Genomic DNA, 14,880 nt, shown 5'->3' on the forward strand with positions numbered 1-14,880 from the left:
CCGAAAGGTTACGTGCAAGAACTACGGTTACGTCTTACCGGCAGCCCTGCGTTAAAAGTCAACTACGTCGCCATCTTGAGAGACTATGTCTATTTACTATGAAGAGCGCAGTTGAAAGCGTCCCACATTCGAACGTTTAAAAAAGCGCGCGACCATGTCTTGTACGCACTATGCGTACGTATTCTAAAACTCATAGCCTGAGCAGGGCACAAAACCACTACGAAGTCAAAACATGTTACTACAACAATTTGTGTAGTACTGCTTTTTATTTCTGACTGGAATGTTACCAATAACTTATTATAACAAAGAAACGTGAGGGCGCAATTCTATGTTATAAACCATTAGTCTCCGCGCATGCGCACTTCATTCGTTTTCGCCATATTTGTTTACTTGTACCTAAACATTTTTTAACTGTTATGCAAGATTCCATCCACTGTAATCAGATTATTACCTGTGCCATCCAGCCGTAATCTTGTTGAATGTGTATCTGGTAAGATTTGATGCTTTTGTATATTAAGTTTATTTGCCATTTTGTTTTTGAAGATGTTTCAACTTTTGTATACATTTTTTGTTTTTCGCGTATTTATGATCACATTTTGTATTTTTCGTATTTTGTGCTTTATTGCTTACAAACAAAGTCGATTGCTCATGAAGTGACACCCTGTCACAATGATTCTGTGTGTTATATTTTCTTGACGTTATGCAAATTGTGAAGAAGTATTTCTATTTATTTCATTTCATGAATAGTTTATCTGTAAAAGTCATACTTATCTGCACTCAAGTTTGCAATTCTCTGAGATTCTTACATTACTGCTTTATTAACATGTGTTAAGATATTCTCTGATATTTTGAGGCTAGAAATCGTGAATGGTGAGGACAGAAATCTTCTTTGTTATGTACTGTCGGGGTGAGTGATATATAATACAGAGGCGGCGGCACAAAATTTTGCATGGAGGGACGAGATCTGCTCACCAATTCTCGCCGAATGCGCGACCTTCCTAATCTAGACCCTCTGATACGCTATTCCCTGCATTTTTAGGGGCAAATTTTGCTGACACAAAGGGTTTCAGCTTGATCTTTGGGGAGCGACGCCCCTATGATTGTTTTGAAGGGGCGATCGCCCCCTATACCCCGCCCCGTGCCGCCGCCACTGTAGTACACGAGCCTGTTTATATTGCCTGAATTATTATGTAATACAACAAATCTTTGCAAAAGTTTCTTCTTCATACTGCAGTGTATATAAACACCTCGTTTATGAGTTATTTCAGTATTTTATATCTCTGATATGACATTGCATTGATTTTGTATATTTTGACATTAATAATGTTTGGGTTGCTTGTGTGTAGTTTAACTCCAAATGTTTCAGTTATTCTTAGAAATTTATTTTGTATCCCATACATGATGTCATAATTTTGTGGCCAACTGATATAATCTATTTTTAACAGTGTTTTCTATTCTTCTGTATGCAGATTTCTGCAATGTATCTTTGTCATATACACACATAATTAAGAAATAAAGAGCACCTTCTGATCAGAATATAATGTAGAAGATTGTATGAGGTGTGTAATCGTCAACATGTACCTTCATTTCTGCATTGCCCATCCATCCATCCTGCATTGCCTCTGGTTGGTAATACATGTTTAAATGTTCCATTCATTTCCTAAATTGACATGTAGGCCATAAAAAAGATGAATCTATTAAATATTATCTTTAAAAAAAACTGCTATATTTTGTTTATTCTCTATTATTGCTTTCAACCTGCATAGCGTCAGGCTAATTGATATTTCAAATAACATAATAGTAAAAACTTTCTGTCTCGGGGTAGGTCACATCATACTTATTTGCCGGTTTACTTAAAACTAATGCTAAAACACAATGTTTGTCTTTGTACTCGAAACGTCTCTTACCCAAATGCACCTATATTTTTCCCATAGAATTCCCCATTAGTTGTATGAAGTGTTTGTTGAATATAAGGATATAGGGCTTATCATATTCATAAACTTCAATATAGTATAATTCATTGAAAACTTCAGCACAAAATCGTGTGAGAAAATGTCTGGGTTCTGGCTGCACTGCTTTATTTTAAAACACAACGTTATTTTGCAAATTTGTTATTCTATTATGGCTTGTATTATTTAGTCCATATTGAAATACCCACTAAAATTGTGTTCTAAAAAAACCTGTGTATTATGATCTTAAACATAACCATGATTTATATCAGGGAAGCATGTCTTTGCAACTCTGAAACGTAGTTTTCGTTGCCAATGGTAACATTGATTATGATGACTCACCTATGTGGTCCTAAATGAAGCAACTCTATCCCAGTATAAAATAGTTGGCTTTATTACCAAACGCTTCAGCGTGGTATTAAGATTTTGTTTTCAGGCTTGGGTGGTACCAAGGTGGAAAATGGTTGCACTTATGGGGGGTAATTCCTGGAATTGCAATAGAGAGGGTTCAGGCCGAAATACATATATATAGTGTTTCCATGTTTCGTCTGACATTTCTGTGGTATTCTGCTGCTGTAAATAATGCAAGATTTGTTCCGAAATTTAGTGTGTTGTGTGCACTCCAGGGTTATTCGTTTTTTTGCTCGAAACACCCCTATTTTTTAATGGCAGAGTCGAATAGTTTCACTCCCACTGGGAAATCTGCATTGTTACTTGAATGAGAGCTAACTAAACACATTTTTCAGACCGGCGAAAGTGTATGCAACAGCCAATTTTAACAGCCTGTCACGTGATTTTAGTCTGAATGTCAACATCAAAAGAGGCTAATCCATTTACGCAGGTATAACTGGGAATAGAATATGTGAGGGATTGTATCAACAGAGATGTGTATAATGAAAAGTAACATCTATCCTTCTTTTGCATCGCTGAGCATTTCTGTTTTAGTATACTGGTTTGAAAATGTTGAATTTGCATGATTTGCAATGTGTTTTTTTACTGAAACTCCCCTATTGATCGAATCCCGGGTTTGAAAGAGAACGGCACACCACGTGATTCGTTTGAATACAATGGTGAAGGCACGCAAGCATGACTTACGTTGTCAGCAGTAGTCGCTGAGCTTCACACTACAACTTCACTTGTGATGTTGCTTGTTAGCCGTGGATTGAATTAATCTTGATTACCGGTTAAAATGTTGCTTATTTGGCGTTGGTGATCTTTATTTGGAACTGGGTAACGTCGCCAGCAGAAACCTCCTGGGATTTTGATGTTGATGGTTGCGCCTCCATGGCAATCGCTAATTTTACTGCGGGTGGATCTTCCAAGAGCCCTTCGGGGTTTATAAAACTCATTCAACATACATAAAGTTCTCTCAATCGTAGTAGTCCATGTGATGTACACCTAATATGCCAAACATGTTGCTGAACGATTTTGCCAATGAAAACAAGCCGGTTGGCGATCCACTTCACTAAAAAAAAACTAGCAATATGTTTTCGGCTGTTGCCATGGTAGGACATGAACGTGAAGCTAACGTCGGTTTATAACTAAAACCGGGCACCGTATACAAAGTTCGCAAAAAAACATTCAGTCCTTAGAAGTCATTTTATTTTATTGCTAGGACGTATGCTGTTGTTAGGGATTGGTCAGTTACTTCGGCCTGGGGGTGGATCAGTAGAGGGGTTACCCTGTTTTTGATTTTGCGAATGGGGGGGGGGGGTCACCCTGTTTTTCACAATTCACACACGCGCTTATGCATATATTGTTTTAAATTTTATTTCAGAACAATAGATTAAAAAGTTAATCGTACAAATGTGTTCTTAATAATAACTATTACCCATATTGCCTATAAATTTGTTGATGCAAAAAATGTTATAGGCTAAATATTTTGGGGTTGAAGTTGACAAATAACTAACAGATTATGCAATGCGGCAGAGCCCCATGCAATTATACAGTTAAGTTTTGAACACATCCCAAGTCCATGTGATATCAGATTATTTTATTTAAAGTCTGAAGTCACCATTGTATAAGATATTTACTGGATTTATCCAATTGTAGCTGGAGACGGAAAACACAGCAATTAGTACAAAAAGCAGTGACAGTTGTTGTTCAGCAAATCAAAAAAGTTAAATGGATTCATGTATATAAATAAATAGTTTTTTTGTTTTTTTAACTTTTAAATATGCATATTTTGCTCTGTAAAATACCAAAATCCAACACAAATTTACACAAAAATCAAAGTGTCCTTTGTTTTCATAAGCACAGACTGTGCTTCAGGTGTAAAGCTTTCCTGGTCTATAAGATATGAAAGATATATTAAATCCAAATTAGTTTTCAATCCGCCTAGATTCAAATCCTCTTTTCCTATCTTATAAGGGCGTTTATCAAGTGAGTACTCCACAGCTTTGTTTTTATTTACTATCTTTAGCAGCATAGATTTCCCTACTTCCTGCAGCCTTTTCTGTAACGTTTTTTGGCTTTATGCTTCCCCTCCCCTCCTAAGGTGACTGGTCTATTAAATGCAAACACTAAAAATTACGGCAAACCACGATATTTTCAATGCACATCATACATTTTGTAATCATGTCAGAGCCAAAACTGTTAATGTTTCTTTGTTTTTCGGGGGGGGGGGTCAGCATGTTTTAAAATATAATGTTAGGGGGTCGCCCACTTTTTGTTGTTGATAGGGGTGGGTCAACTGAGATTTACAGCTGACAAAATGGAATCTGCCGACCCCCCCAGGCCAGAGTAACTGAACAATCCCTTAAATTTATTATTTCCAACCGATAGTATTTTCTAGATTGCAGGCAGCATTTACAGTTCATTCAAAGTTCAAAGTTGCGTCGGGATTACGTTGATACAGTGTAACAATGTCGGCGTTGGTGATCTCTTACCGGTGTGCAATGTAGCCAAAATAAAAGGCATGAATACAAGACTAGTGGGAGGTAATAAATTTGGGGTCGAAAGTATTCAAAAAACAGTTTTTGGCTGTTGCCATGGTAGCTGTGGACCAGGATTGTTTTGCCAATTAGTGACGGTACGACCTGCCTGTCAATTATAAACAAAATTAGCCAAGCCAAAACAAATCTCAGTAAATTATTGCCCACACTCAAGCGGATTAGAATGAGCTACGTCCATGCTTTTTAATCATAGAAATGTAGGGTGTGATACATTTGGCGTGAAGGTATTAAAAAATTCAGTTGTTGGCTGTTTCCATGGAAACGGTGGTCAGAATTTGTTTTCAGATTTTACCAATAGTAACTTTGTGCCCACAATCAAGCTGAGCAAAATGAGCTATGTCTGAGGTGTTGTATCCAAAATTTGTAGGAGATACATTTCCTGATAACTAGGGTGAAGGTGTGATCTACCTGCTAAGTTTGAGCGAAATCGGCCAAGCCAAACAAATCACAGAAGAATTAATACGTGAAAACACTAGAAATCACACACACACACACACACACACAGATACACAAAATTAAAGTGATTTTAAGGGCAATCCAAGTGGAGCGAATCGCCAATACCATGTTCATTTGCATATTGACCGTGAAAATACCAAAAACATCATTGCATGGGTGATATGCAAATTAGTTTTAGTCAAAATAAGTTACTGCTTAGAAGTACCATTACTGTTGTTCAAATTTCATTTCACTCGGCAAATATATTTATGTACCCAAACGTAAAGTATCGTACTTCTAAATATTGTTTATTTCTGCTATGTTTCGAAAAACGCTACTCTTGAACGGACTACTTTAGTCGCTCTCAGACCTCATTTGCATATGGGGTGTGGAAGTACCGATTTTGATTTCAGGGACGAATCAAAATAAACTGCAGTATATATGTAATAATGTGGAATACTTCCTTTCACTGTGAACATTTTTCCGCTAAAATAAATTCCAGTGAAAATGCCATTTCCCCTCATACTCTATTGGGACTTGACACAGCACAGTGAAAATTTGATTTACACCGTATGCTTGAAAACTTTTCATCGAAAATAAATTAAGTGAAATTCTGTGTGATTTCATGAGAGTTGAAAATGAAAAAATTATATGACACCCAACCCTACCACTCCATACACAATGTAACCACACCTCAAAAACATCCTTTCACCAGTGTATTCTATTTGAATTCAGGAGAAATTTAAATAAACAAATTATATGACAACGAACTTAATTATACTTTCAACCTCTAGTTCAGCACTGATTAAATAAACTACCTCGTCTTTAAGCCAACTTGAAGTTATTCAATGCCTACACCAGTGACTTCAAAATCTATGTTTCAACTCCAGGAATTTCACTTGCTATTAATTGTATGGGAGTGCCAGTCTTTTATTTTCTATTGTAATGTCAATTTCTTGTGATTACTCGGAAAATGAAGCTGTAACCACAGACCACAGTGCTGCAACTAAATCCTGGTATAAGCACCGGTTAGGCAGTCTTGAACTATGCATGTGAAGCCAGCTGAGAGGTATATCCAATCCTATAGATTTCTCATTGTTTGGTAACTATTTGCTGCAAATGCAACAGAAATCAATATAAAAATATTACCCACACAGCATTCTACAGGTTACTTGTATTTATTTTGTTTCGATGACTTTTACAAAGAACGTGAGCTGGATTAGGTCCCCTTGTATATGTTAAATTTAATTCACTTTAGACTGATATATCTGAAATTATTTTAATACTACAACACATTTTATGATAGCATGATGTGATAAGATTTGACTGCTTTATTTATCGTCAATAGCGCATTCAATTTTACATGAAAATACATTTCATTAAATATATCACGTGAAGCTTTTCAAGAAGCATGACAATTGTTTTCCTGAATAACAAACGATTAATATGATAACGTCATTCATATTTGTAAATACACAAATAAGGGTAGAGCTACATACAACTTGTTAATGCTTGTATACAAGTTGTACAAATTACATCTCCCTTGAACCAACTATATTAACATTTTAAATATATATTTCCAAAATACATTTTTTTCTACATAAAATTGCCCTTGCTCCGGTTTCTAACATGTTGGTGTTGAGTAGTGATGATAAATTAAATAAATTTTTCTTTTTGGTAATTCATAAAAATTAAGTGCTATTTGACGTTTTTCAAGTTGGTTAGTTTTGTTTGATCTCTCGTATACACATAATCCTGCGATCTGTGTACCACATGGGAGAGAAGGAGCGACTCCACAAATACAACGATGAGCAAAATTAAATATATAATGCTTTATTCATCGTTTCAAATGTACAGGATACAAACAATATATATATATATATATATATGACCGGTGATACGAAGATAAAAAAGTAGGAATACACAAGTAATGCATGAGTAACATTATTATACATCTGTCACCGTAACGCAATAAGCTACAGCGTGCCGTAATTTTGAGGTATTTTACAGGTTATTTTCATCCTACCATATTTGGAAATGCAAATTACAATTATGAAATGTTTACTTGCGTAAGCGTCCTCTAATAATAAAAACAAACATGGCTACCATCAGGAGACGTTCGCTGTTCTAAACGTTTTGGATTTCGGGATTAAGTATTCTTGGAAAGAAAAGATGTATAATAATAATAAGGTTATTACGAGGATACCTCGCAAGTATGCACGAAGGCAATACAGCGGTAGTATCGACCAACGCGAAGCGGAGGTCAATGCAATAGCGTACTGTCTGAGTATATTACCTCATAGTATATTACATTATTATGTCTAATCACTGAAATCAATTGATCATTATGATCTATTGTTGTGCCGTAGCAATACATATATATAAAATGATGAGATTAAAATTACGTAATAAAGTGCTCTCAAAGCAAAATAAATTGGTTATACTTTAATAATTGAAATTACATCACCAACCCGCTGGCTCGATCTTAATGAGTGTGAGAGCTATCAAATTTTAAAATCCCACAAGACTGTTCTCTTTCTCTTTCCGTTACTAGAAACAATTACAAAGTGTTTACCAATAGGTTAGGCGACAATGCAAGAAATCAGAGCCAATACAGAATTCTAGACTGAACGCACTAACCGAAAATTTACCAAACTCGCCTTTTATTATTATTATTATTATAATTATAGTCTCAGTATAAAATAAAATATTGTACCTTGAAAAACTTCTATATTTAATCTTGCGACGTGTGTCGAGAATCAACATAAGTAAATCAGTCATTTGAACTTGTGGACACTATTTGGTATAAAATGTTATTTCTTTGTTAGCAAATATTATGCCTAATTTAGAATATACACATGCATCACTGGTCGAATACCAGTCATTGCCATTATTGTTGGAAGCACCCCTGAAGAAACAGTAGTGAAAAATTCCATTTGTGTTTTGATTGTGTTATTATTTTGAAGTAACATTATTATTATTATCAATATTGAATTTAGAAGAAGGTCATATTATTTTTTACAAACCCAATATTGATTTCCCCAAAATCGAGAAGTTGTACGTTTTCTGAAAATATGTTACTTACTGTTATACTATAAATGTACTTGTTGGTTATGATGAATAAATGCGGCGTGTGCACTACACTACGTCGCACTACACATAAATACACAATATAATAAAATACAATATATTGCACTGTAATACAATACAATACAATACATTACACTTAAATTTAAAAATAGAACGCACATGATGCAACCAAAATTACAAACATAAAATGGTTAAATAATTTTAATAGTGATATACATGTTCATCCAATTCGACTTGCAATATCAGATTTGACCAGATGGCCATAAGGTAACAATCCAGCTTTGTATTCGACCAATGAATGCTACAATATATTACAGCCTGCTATGCTTATTGGCAATTCTGTTTCTTCAGTTAGGCATCCAATAAGTCACACCTGGAAACAATGAAACATGAAATTGTTATGATTACTGTCTGTCGGCCGCATTTTTTTTATAATAGGCAACTCAATTTGTAGATAAACTATATTCACCAAAAAACAACATAAAAAGTTATGTTGTGAAATGCTAAAAATTCAATACATTTATAATATGGAAATTTCCCAACTTACTGAATTTCAACATCTTTAGAATTAGCACACGAACTGTGTGTTGTTGTAATCCTGGTATGTAGACTTTTATGAGGTTCAACTTGTACTACTTTATGGTCCATGTACTGTAAAATATTCCAGGAAGGAAGCACAATAAACATATGAAACATCATATAATAAATCGAAATAGCATAGCAGAATGGCAATAGATTAAAAATACTTATTCACAACATTGCAACAATGTCTTATGCTCAAAAAAGTTATACATTTAGTTTCATACATGGCACCTGTCCTGTATACATGTCTGAAGTTAGATAAAAACCATTTAGCGAAACGTAACATAGATTTTAGTGGCACGTATTGTATTAGCATGTCGCTTATATACAGTGATGCCCGTCTTCCGTTAGACTCAAATGTATGATCTTCAACTTTGACAGGCAATCAATGTAATCTAATAAGTGTTGGATTGATATGATCCTGTATGTTTTACTGCCACCGATAAAACTAGCAGCATTATGCATCATCTGCAATTTAGAAATCAGCATACTGGGTGAACCATACATCAGGTAATTACAGTAGTGCTATTCTCGAACTGACAAGGACGTGTACCACCATTGTGTTTTTTTCAATAGATGAACATTTTCTAATTTGTGTTATTCTTTGAAATTGTTGAAATGACGTTTTTTTTCCCAATAGAGAGTTTAAGATTTGCGTACGTAACGAGAACGTAACATGATGTTCTAATTTCGTTTGCGTTACGTTCTCGGGTGTCAGAAAACGATTAAGTACAAGCGCCCACAATGGGAACGTAACTGAAACCAGAACCATGTCAATCCGTCTCTCATTGGGCAACAATAACTACCTAATAAAATTTGTTATGTCATTTCACGTCCGGAATCAGAATTAGTAGTTAGTTCACAGACATTTGACAGAGCTCTCACTATTTCCATCCACTCTGCTGAGGTCCTAGGCCTGTTTGCCGAATCCTCTTTCAGCAGATCAATATCATGCGTTTTCAGTGGGTATAAATGTCAGCTAAAATGCATCCAATATTTCTTATTTCATCATAAATATTCAAAAACACTCTAATATAAAACGTTTTATCAATGTCAATGAAAATTATTCAAAATTGACAGCGAGAAAAGCTCTCGGAAATCAACTACGAGTCAGTCACCTTGACCACGTTCAAAACGACTGCCGAACGACCAGGCAACGTTCTCGTTCCGTTCTCGTATGCGCATCTTAATGTCTCTAATGTGTGCAATGTGGTCCCGCATCGCCATCTCGATGTCAAACATGACGCCAAGGTTCCGTACATTGTTATCACGGAAACTAATGTACCATCAATGTCTACAATTTTTGGCGTTTTTTTCAGCATTTAGTTTTAATTTATTCAAATAGACATCCACAACTCGATATAATGAATCATGTAGATCGTGGTAAATTCCGTTACAGAAAGATATAAGGAAGGATAAACACTTCTTGTGTCACTTGTACCAGTGCATATAACAGATTAATTTTGAGACCCTTTTTATAACATTATTGATACCAAAATTACATTATTTCCCAAATAAACATGAATGTTTAAGTTGTTTGCCTGATATTTTGGATAGCATAAAGAACAAGCAGGTTATTGCTTAATACCGGTCAGTCTCATACATCATACCATAAACTGTTTTTTTTCAAGAAAATAGCCAGAATCATTGTCCGTGGTTGATAAATTTGAAACAAATCCACATCGGAGGTAAATATTAATACATACCTTAGGTATAGACAGCAAGAACTGAGTAGCAGTGGTCCCCAAAATGATGAATGTTGAAGAAATTACGTAACACAGAGTCGGTTGAAATCGTAGAATATAGACCAGGGGTGCACCGAGACCGCACAAGATGACCACGTTGTAGATGCATATGCCGATATAGCGTGAGTCGTTCAATGCAGGGATATGCACCTGAAAATTAACACATTCCGTATTAGTAAGCGTGTTCAAACACATGCACAGACATAGGACTTTATTGACTCATTTATTCATAAACGTATAATGTTATTTTGCAATGTACAAAGTAGCGAAAATTAAAATATTCAATGAATCAAGGTCTAACCTTTCTAGTTTCCCATGCCAGGAACACACCGAACAGAAGTAGCAATAGTTTGATACTTAAGATAGCAGCCATAAAGTAACCAAGGTTTTCTGATGTACAGGACGATACTTGATAAGTGATTATAACGTTTTCCAGCTCTTTGGGCTAAAAATGCAATAGTGACATAACTTAATGACAACGGTGATATTATACTGTTAGTACACTGAATGTTGTCTCTCCTGACGCTCCACGATGATGGCAAAATCTCGTAAAATGTTGATGCACAACCCATTCAGTTTATTTGAAACACATGTACCGACAGTTGGGAGTGAATACTGACATCATTGATTGTATGCAAATAGATTATATTTAATATGATAAATGTAATATACTCACTGCTGTCACTGTAACAAGATGTGACGTCATTGGATATATTATCTCCCATATAGTGATTATCAACACATCTACGACAAAAATCACTAGAACAATTCCAAGTAGTTGCATGTCTTTTATTTTCTGTAATAGTTATTGTTTTGAAAGTGAATATGCCTATTAAAATAACCATTTGTCTATTTTGAACTGATAAGAACCACACAAACAGAATGGTGCCACTAAAGAGGAATACCATTTTAGAAAACTAGTAAATATAATTGAAAAAATGTACATTTTAAAAATTGTTCTAGCAACAATATATAATCCTTATTTTGAAGAGTAACTTAAAAGAGAAGAGATCAGCGTAATAGTCTGAAAGAATGTTTAGAAAATCAAATGGTTATATATATATTTCTGTGCAATATCAAAATAGAAATATATTAATGTGCGTGCAATAATAACCGACATGAAGAAAACTAGTGTGATTTCAGAATTTCTAATTGAAAGGCGGCATGTACCATTTATTGTCACTATAATGCTCACATGTTTATGTGAAAGCCTTCTGTCTTAAAGATGAACGACATGTTTTTGCACATCATGTCCAGTAGACAAAGGACTCGGTGATTATAAAATATGCGATTGCCTTGCGATATTTCCGGGTATTGAATATCTATCGTTACGTATCACTCCTCGTGTGGTAACTGTTTTAAAGTTGACAAAATACAACCTTTGAGAAAAATACAAGACATTGCTCAGCAGAAAAATATGCTTGTTTAGAGTCAATTAAAGTAAAAAAAAACATTCCATGGACTGCGATATTATAAATCATTACTTACTATTTTCTGAACACGATTTTTGGTGAATATTACATACACTCTCCATGTCTTTGAAAATAATGCACCGTAAGCAATCGAAAAACCAATCATTAGTAGATAGACATAAGCTTTGCAGTAAACTGGTGAGTATTCTGTTGGAGTGTCGCAACATTCCTCAACAAAAACCGCTGAATACGTAATGATACACCCAAGCAGTATGAAATTGTTAATTGTTGGCGAGGACATCTTAATAGTTCTAAAAAAAGACATATTAACAAGTTGAGTTATTTTTTTTACATACCAAGTACAAGCGACCTTTTGTTTTAGTAAATATTGGCATTATTTTTACACGTAATTAGCATAATTAAAAAGATAACAGTCGACTGCATGTTGTCATCAATGATTTAAATGTGATTTCAAAAAAAAAAGTTATGCTGACTTTTATTTACGCCTACTAAATGACGGCGAATCTACCAAGTTACGACCCTCACTATTTTTATAATTTATATTAATATTTAATCGAATTTAAGTCAAGTTTGCATAGCTAGGGTTTAGTAGGTGGAATGTATTGTGTAGTTTATATTAATATTAATATAATTGTACCGTACCTACCACCTACTAAATCTAAGTTACGCAAACATTTCTATGTTTTTTAAAGTTCAAATTAATACGCAACCCTAGACACACGCTCCAATCCAAACATAACGCAACTATATTATAAATGAAATCAATTATATTAAATGTTAATACAATGTGTGTGACGACGATCAATATGCAACTTACGCGCACGGGAAAATCGGTTTACGCGTGGCATTCTAATCATGAACTACGCGCATATCAGACTTCTTTATGGCAATCCGAATTAAAGTAGGGATTGGGCTGCAATATTCAATAAATATATTTACAAACAGACTACTTAGAATATACTTTCTTGGTGTCGATCTATACCTAAACCCATGTCTCTAAATGATCGACTGTTGACAATTCTGGCTTGCTATGTTCCTTCTACTTCTACAAGGTGGCGGATGCGGGTATGTACCCTGACAAAAAATATCACCAATGTGTGGCTGACAGATTAATAAAGAATTGCTACTACATTACTCCTACTTACCTCTTATGCCTGAATTTGATGTTGAAAAATAACAATGTGACTGCACATATGATTCCAGTGGCAGCTAAAACAGACATAATAAAATACACGTAATCTGGTACTGTGTAGATTCGGTACTCTTTGACAATTTCATCCTTCGGTGGTCCTGACCCTAGTGAAATTGAAATAAAACACCCAGTCATGGATAAATGAACAGTCATATGGGGAATACAAGTGAAAATCATCAATCCATCTGGAAAAACAATTACCTCACACGTACATTACACAACACAGGCAAATGAGTAAAACAAATGCATATAGATCCCTTTGTATTCATGGAGTGACGTCAATTAAAAAAAAAAGTGGACATATTTTGATGTACATATACACCGCCTTGAGTTGAAATCCAATAATGACTATGGACATTTTTGTAAAACTGTTTAAATCATAAGAGCAACTGAATTTGACAAGAAAATTCAGAAAAACTCATGTATAACTTCAATAAATATAAAATACTAATTTTACTTGTTTATTAAATACTGTACTCTTTATTTTAAAGTAAGAAGAGCATTTAGTTGTCAATTCGGTCCAACCAAAATGTCTACATAATTTTTCACCATATGACTAACAGTTGAAAGCTTCAAGTTATATGCGAACTTTGTATACACATAGTTTAAACGGTTAAAGAAAATTAAACATCGAAATCGAATGGTTAGTATAGTATCAATGGTTGCCAGAGAAGTTAAACGGACCATTAACGTATTACTCGTAAGGAAAGTGTCATCGTGTGACTTTCTGATAAGCTTCCGGACAAAATGCCTGCATTGATAGTAATACTTAAAGTGAAATCATAATAACAATTGTGAAATCTACATTAATGAATTGTGTATATTTGATTCGGTACTGTTATCAATATTATCAATGCGTTTAGAATTAGTGTTAATGCTGTTCTGAATAACAGTTACATAAATTGTACATTCCAATGATATTTACCTTGCCATATCACTGCATCTTTGCTCTTAAATTCGAGAAAATCAGTACCTATATAATATCTAGCAATCTCCACAATCTCGCCGCCTGTTGAAATAATAGAGCAAACAATTAAAACAAAAAATCTTCCTTCTCTCATGAACAGTCTTTTAGAATATTACAATAATGGGAGTATTGGCGACAAAATAAAGTAAGAGAAAGAAATGATGTAGTACCTTGAAATTGTTGGCATCTCGAATCTATTGAAGCTTCACCATTATTGTCAAATGATGTGTACGTCTATGATAAGATTAAATGAAAACACAAAGGTATAATTTTGGCTGAATATGCAGTTTTCTAGTTACTTAAAACACATTATGTATTGTATCCCGAAACAATGTTATTATTTAATTTTTAGGCATTATGAATGGAAATACTGAATTTGGAAAAAATACCTAAAAGATTTCTACATGAAGTACTACATGAAGTACCACATATTATATCAATTACTCATTATTTATTTCACAGACACGAGACAAAATATGTAAATGTGACTGAATCTTACCAAACCATAAATGATTGAACAACAATTCAAGAAC

The 14,880-nt window shown here is 34.4% G+C and overlaps 2 protein-coding genes across 2 annotated transcripts; both read right to left on the minus strand.

The window, feature by feature from the left end:
* Window positions 1-8,602: 8,602 nt before the first annotated feature.
* Window positions 8,603-11,176, minus strand: LOC146729092 (gamma-aminobutyric acid type B receptor subunit 2-like). The gene is made up of 4 exons (XM_085496090.1): window positions 11,057-11,176; window positions 10,717-10,905; window positions 8,976-9,079; window positions 8,603-8,801 (listed from the first exon to the last, which is right to left on the minus strand). The coding sequence occupies exons 1-4, from the start codon at window positions 11,126-11,128 to the stop codon at window positions 8,780-8,782; spliced, it is 387 nt and encodes a 128-aa protein (XP_085352216.1). The 5' UTR covers window positions 11,129-11,176; the 3' UTR covers window positions 8,603-8,779.
* A 1,049-nt stretch (window positions 11,177-12,225) lies between these two features.
* Window positions 12,226-14,441, minus strand: LOC146729093 (gamma-aminobutyric acid type B receptor subunit 2-like). The gene is made up of 3 exons (XM_085495803.1): window positions 14,306-14,441; window positions 13,334-13,484; window positions 12,226-12,478 (listed from the first exon to the last, which is right to left on the minus strand). Exons 1-3 carry the CDS (start codon window positions 14,439-14,441, stop codon window positions 12,226-12,228), a joined length of 540 nt encoding a protein of 179 aa, XP_085351929.1.
* Window positions 14,442-14,880: the final 439 nt, after the last annotated feature.

Source organism: Saccoglossus kowalevskii, chromosome 22, assembly GCF_978046115.1.
Source record: "Saccoglossus kowalevskii chromosome 22, keSacKowa6.1, whole genome shotgun sequence".
Lineage (NCBI taxonomy): Eukaryota > Metazoa > Hemichordata > Enteropneusta > Harrimaniidae > Saccoglossus > Saccoglossus kowalevskii.

What these genes read in the sequence shown, in the direction of transcription:
- LOC146729093 (XM_085495803.1), bottom strand. Translation starts at nt 14,441, where the DNA reads ATGAGAGAAGGAAGATTTTTTGTTTTAATTGTTTGCTCTATTATTTCA. An exon ending in AGATGCAGTGATATGGCAAG is followed by an intron (nt 13,485 to 14,305) that starts GTAAATATCATT and finishes CAATTTCACTAG; the next exon opens with GGTCAGGACCACCGAAGGAT. An exon ending in ATCAAATTCAGGCATAAGAG is followed by an intron (nt 12,479 to 13,333) that starts GTAAGTAGGAGT and finishes GTCTTTTTTTAG; the next exon opens with AACTATTAAGATGTCCTCGC.
- LOC146729092 (XM_085496090.1), bottom strand. Translation starts at nt 11,128, where the DNA reads ATGGCTGCTATCTTAAGTATCAAACTATTGCTACTTCTGTTCGGTGTG. An exon ending in TGGCATGGGAAACTAGAAAG is followed by an intron (nt 10,906 to 11,056) that starts GTTAGACCTTGA and finishes GTTAATTTTCAG; the next exon opens with GTGCATATCCCTGCATTGAA. An exon ending in TCTAAAGATGTTGAAATTCA is followed by an intron (nt 8,802 to 8,975) that starts GTAAGTTGGGAA and finishes CATTGTTTCCAG; the next exon opens with GTGTGACTTATTGGATGCCT.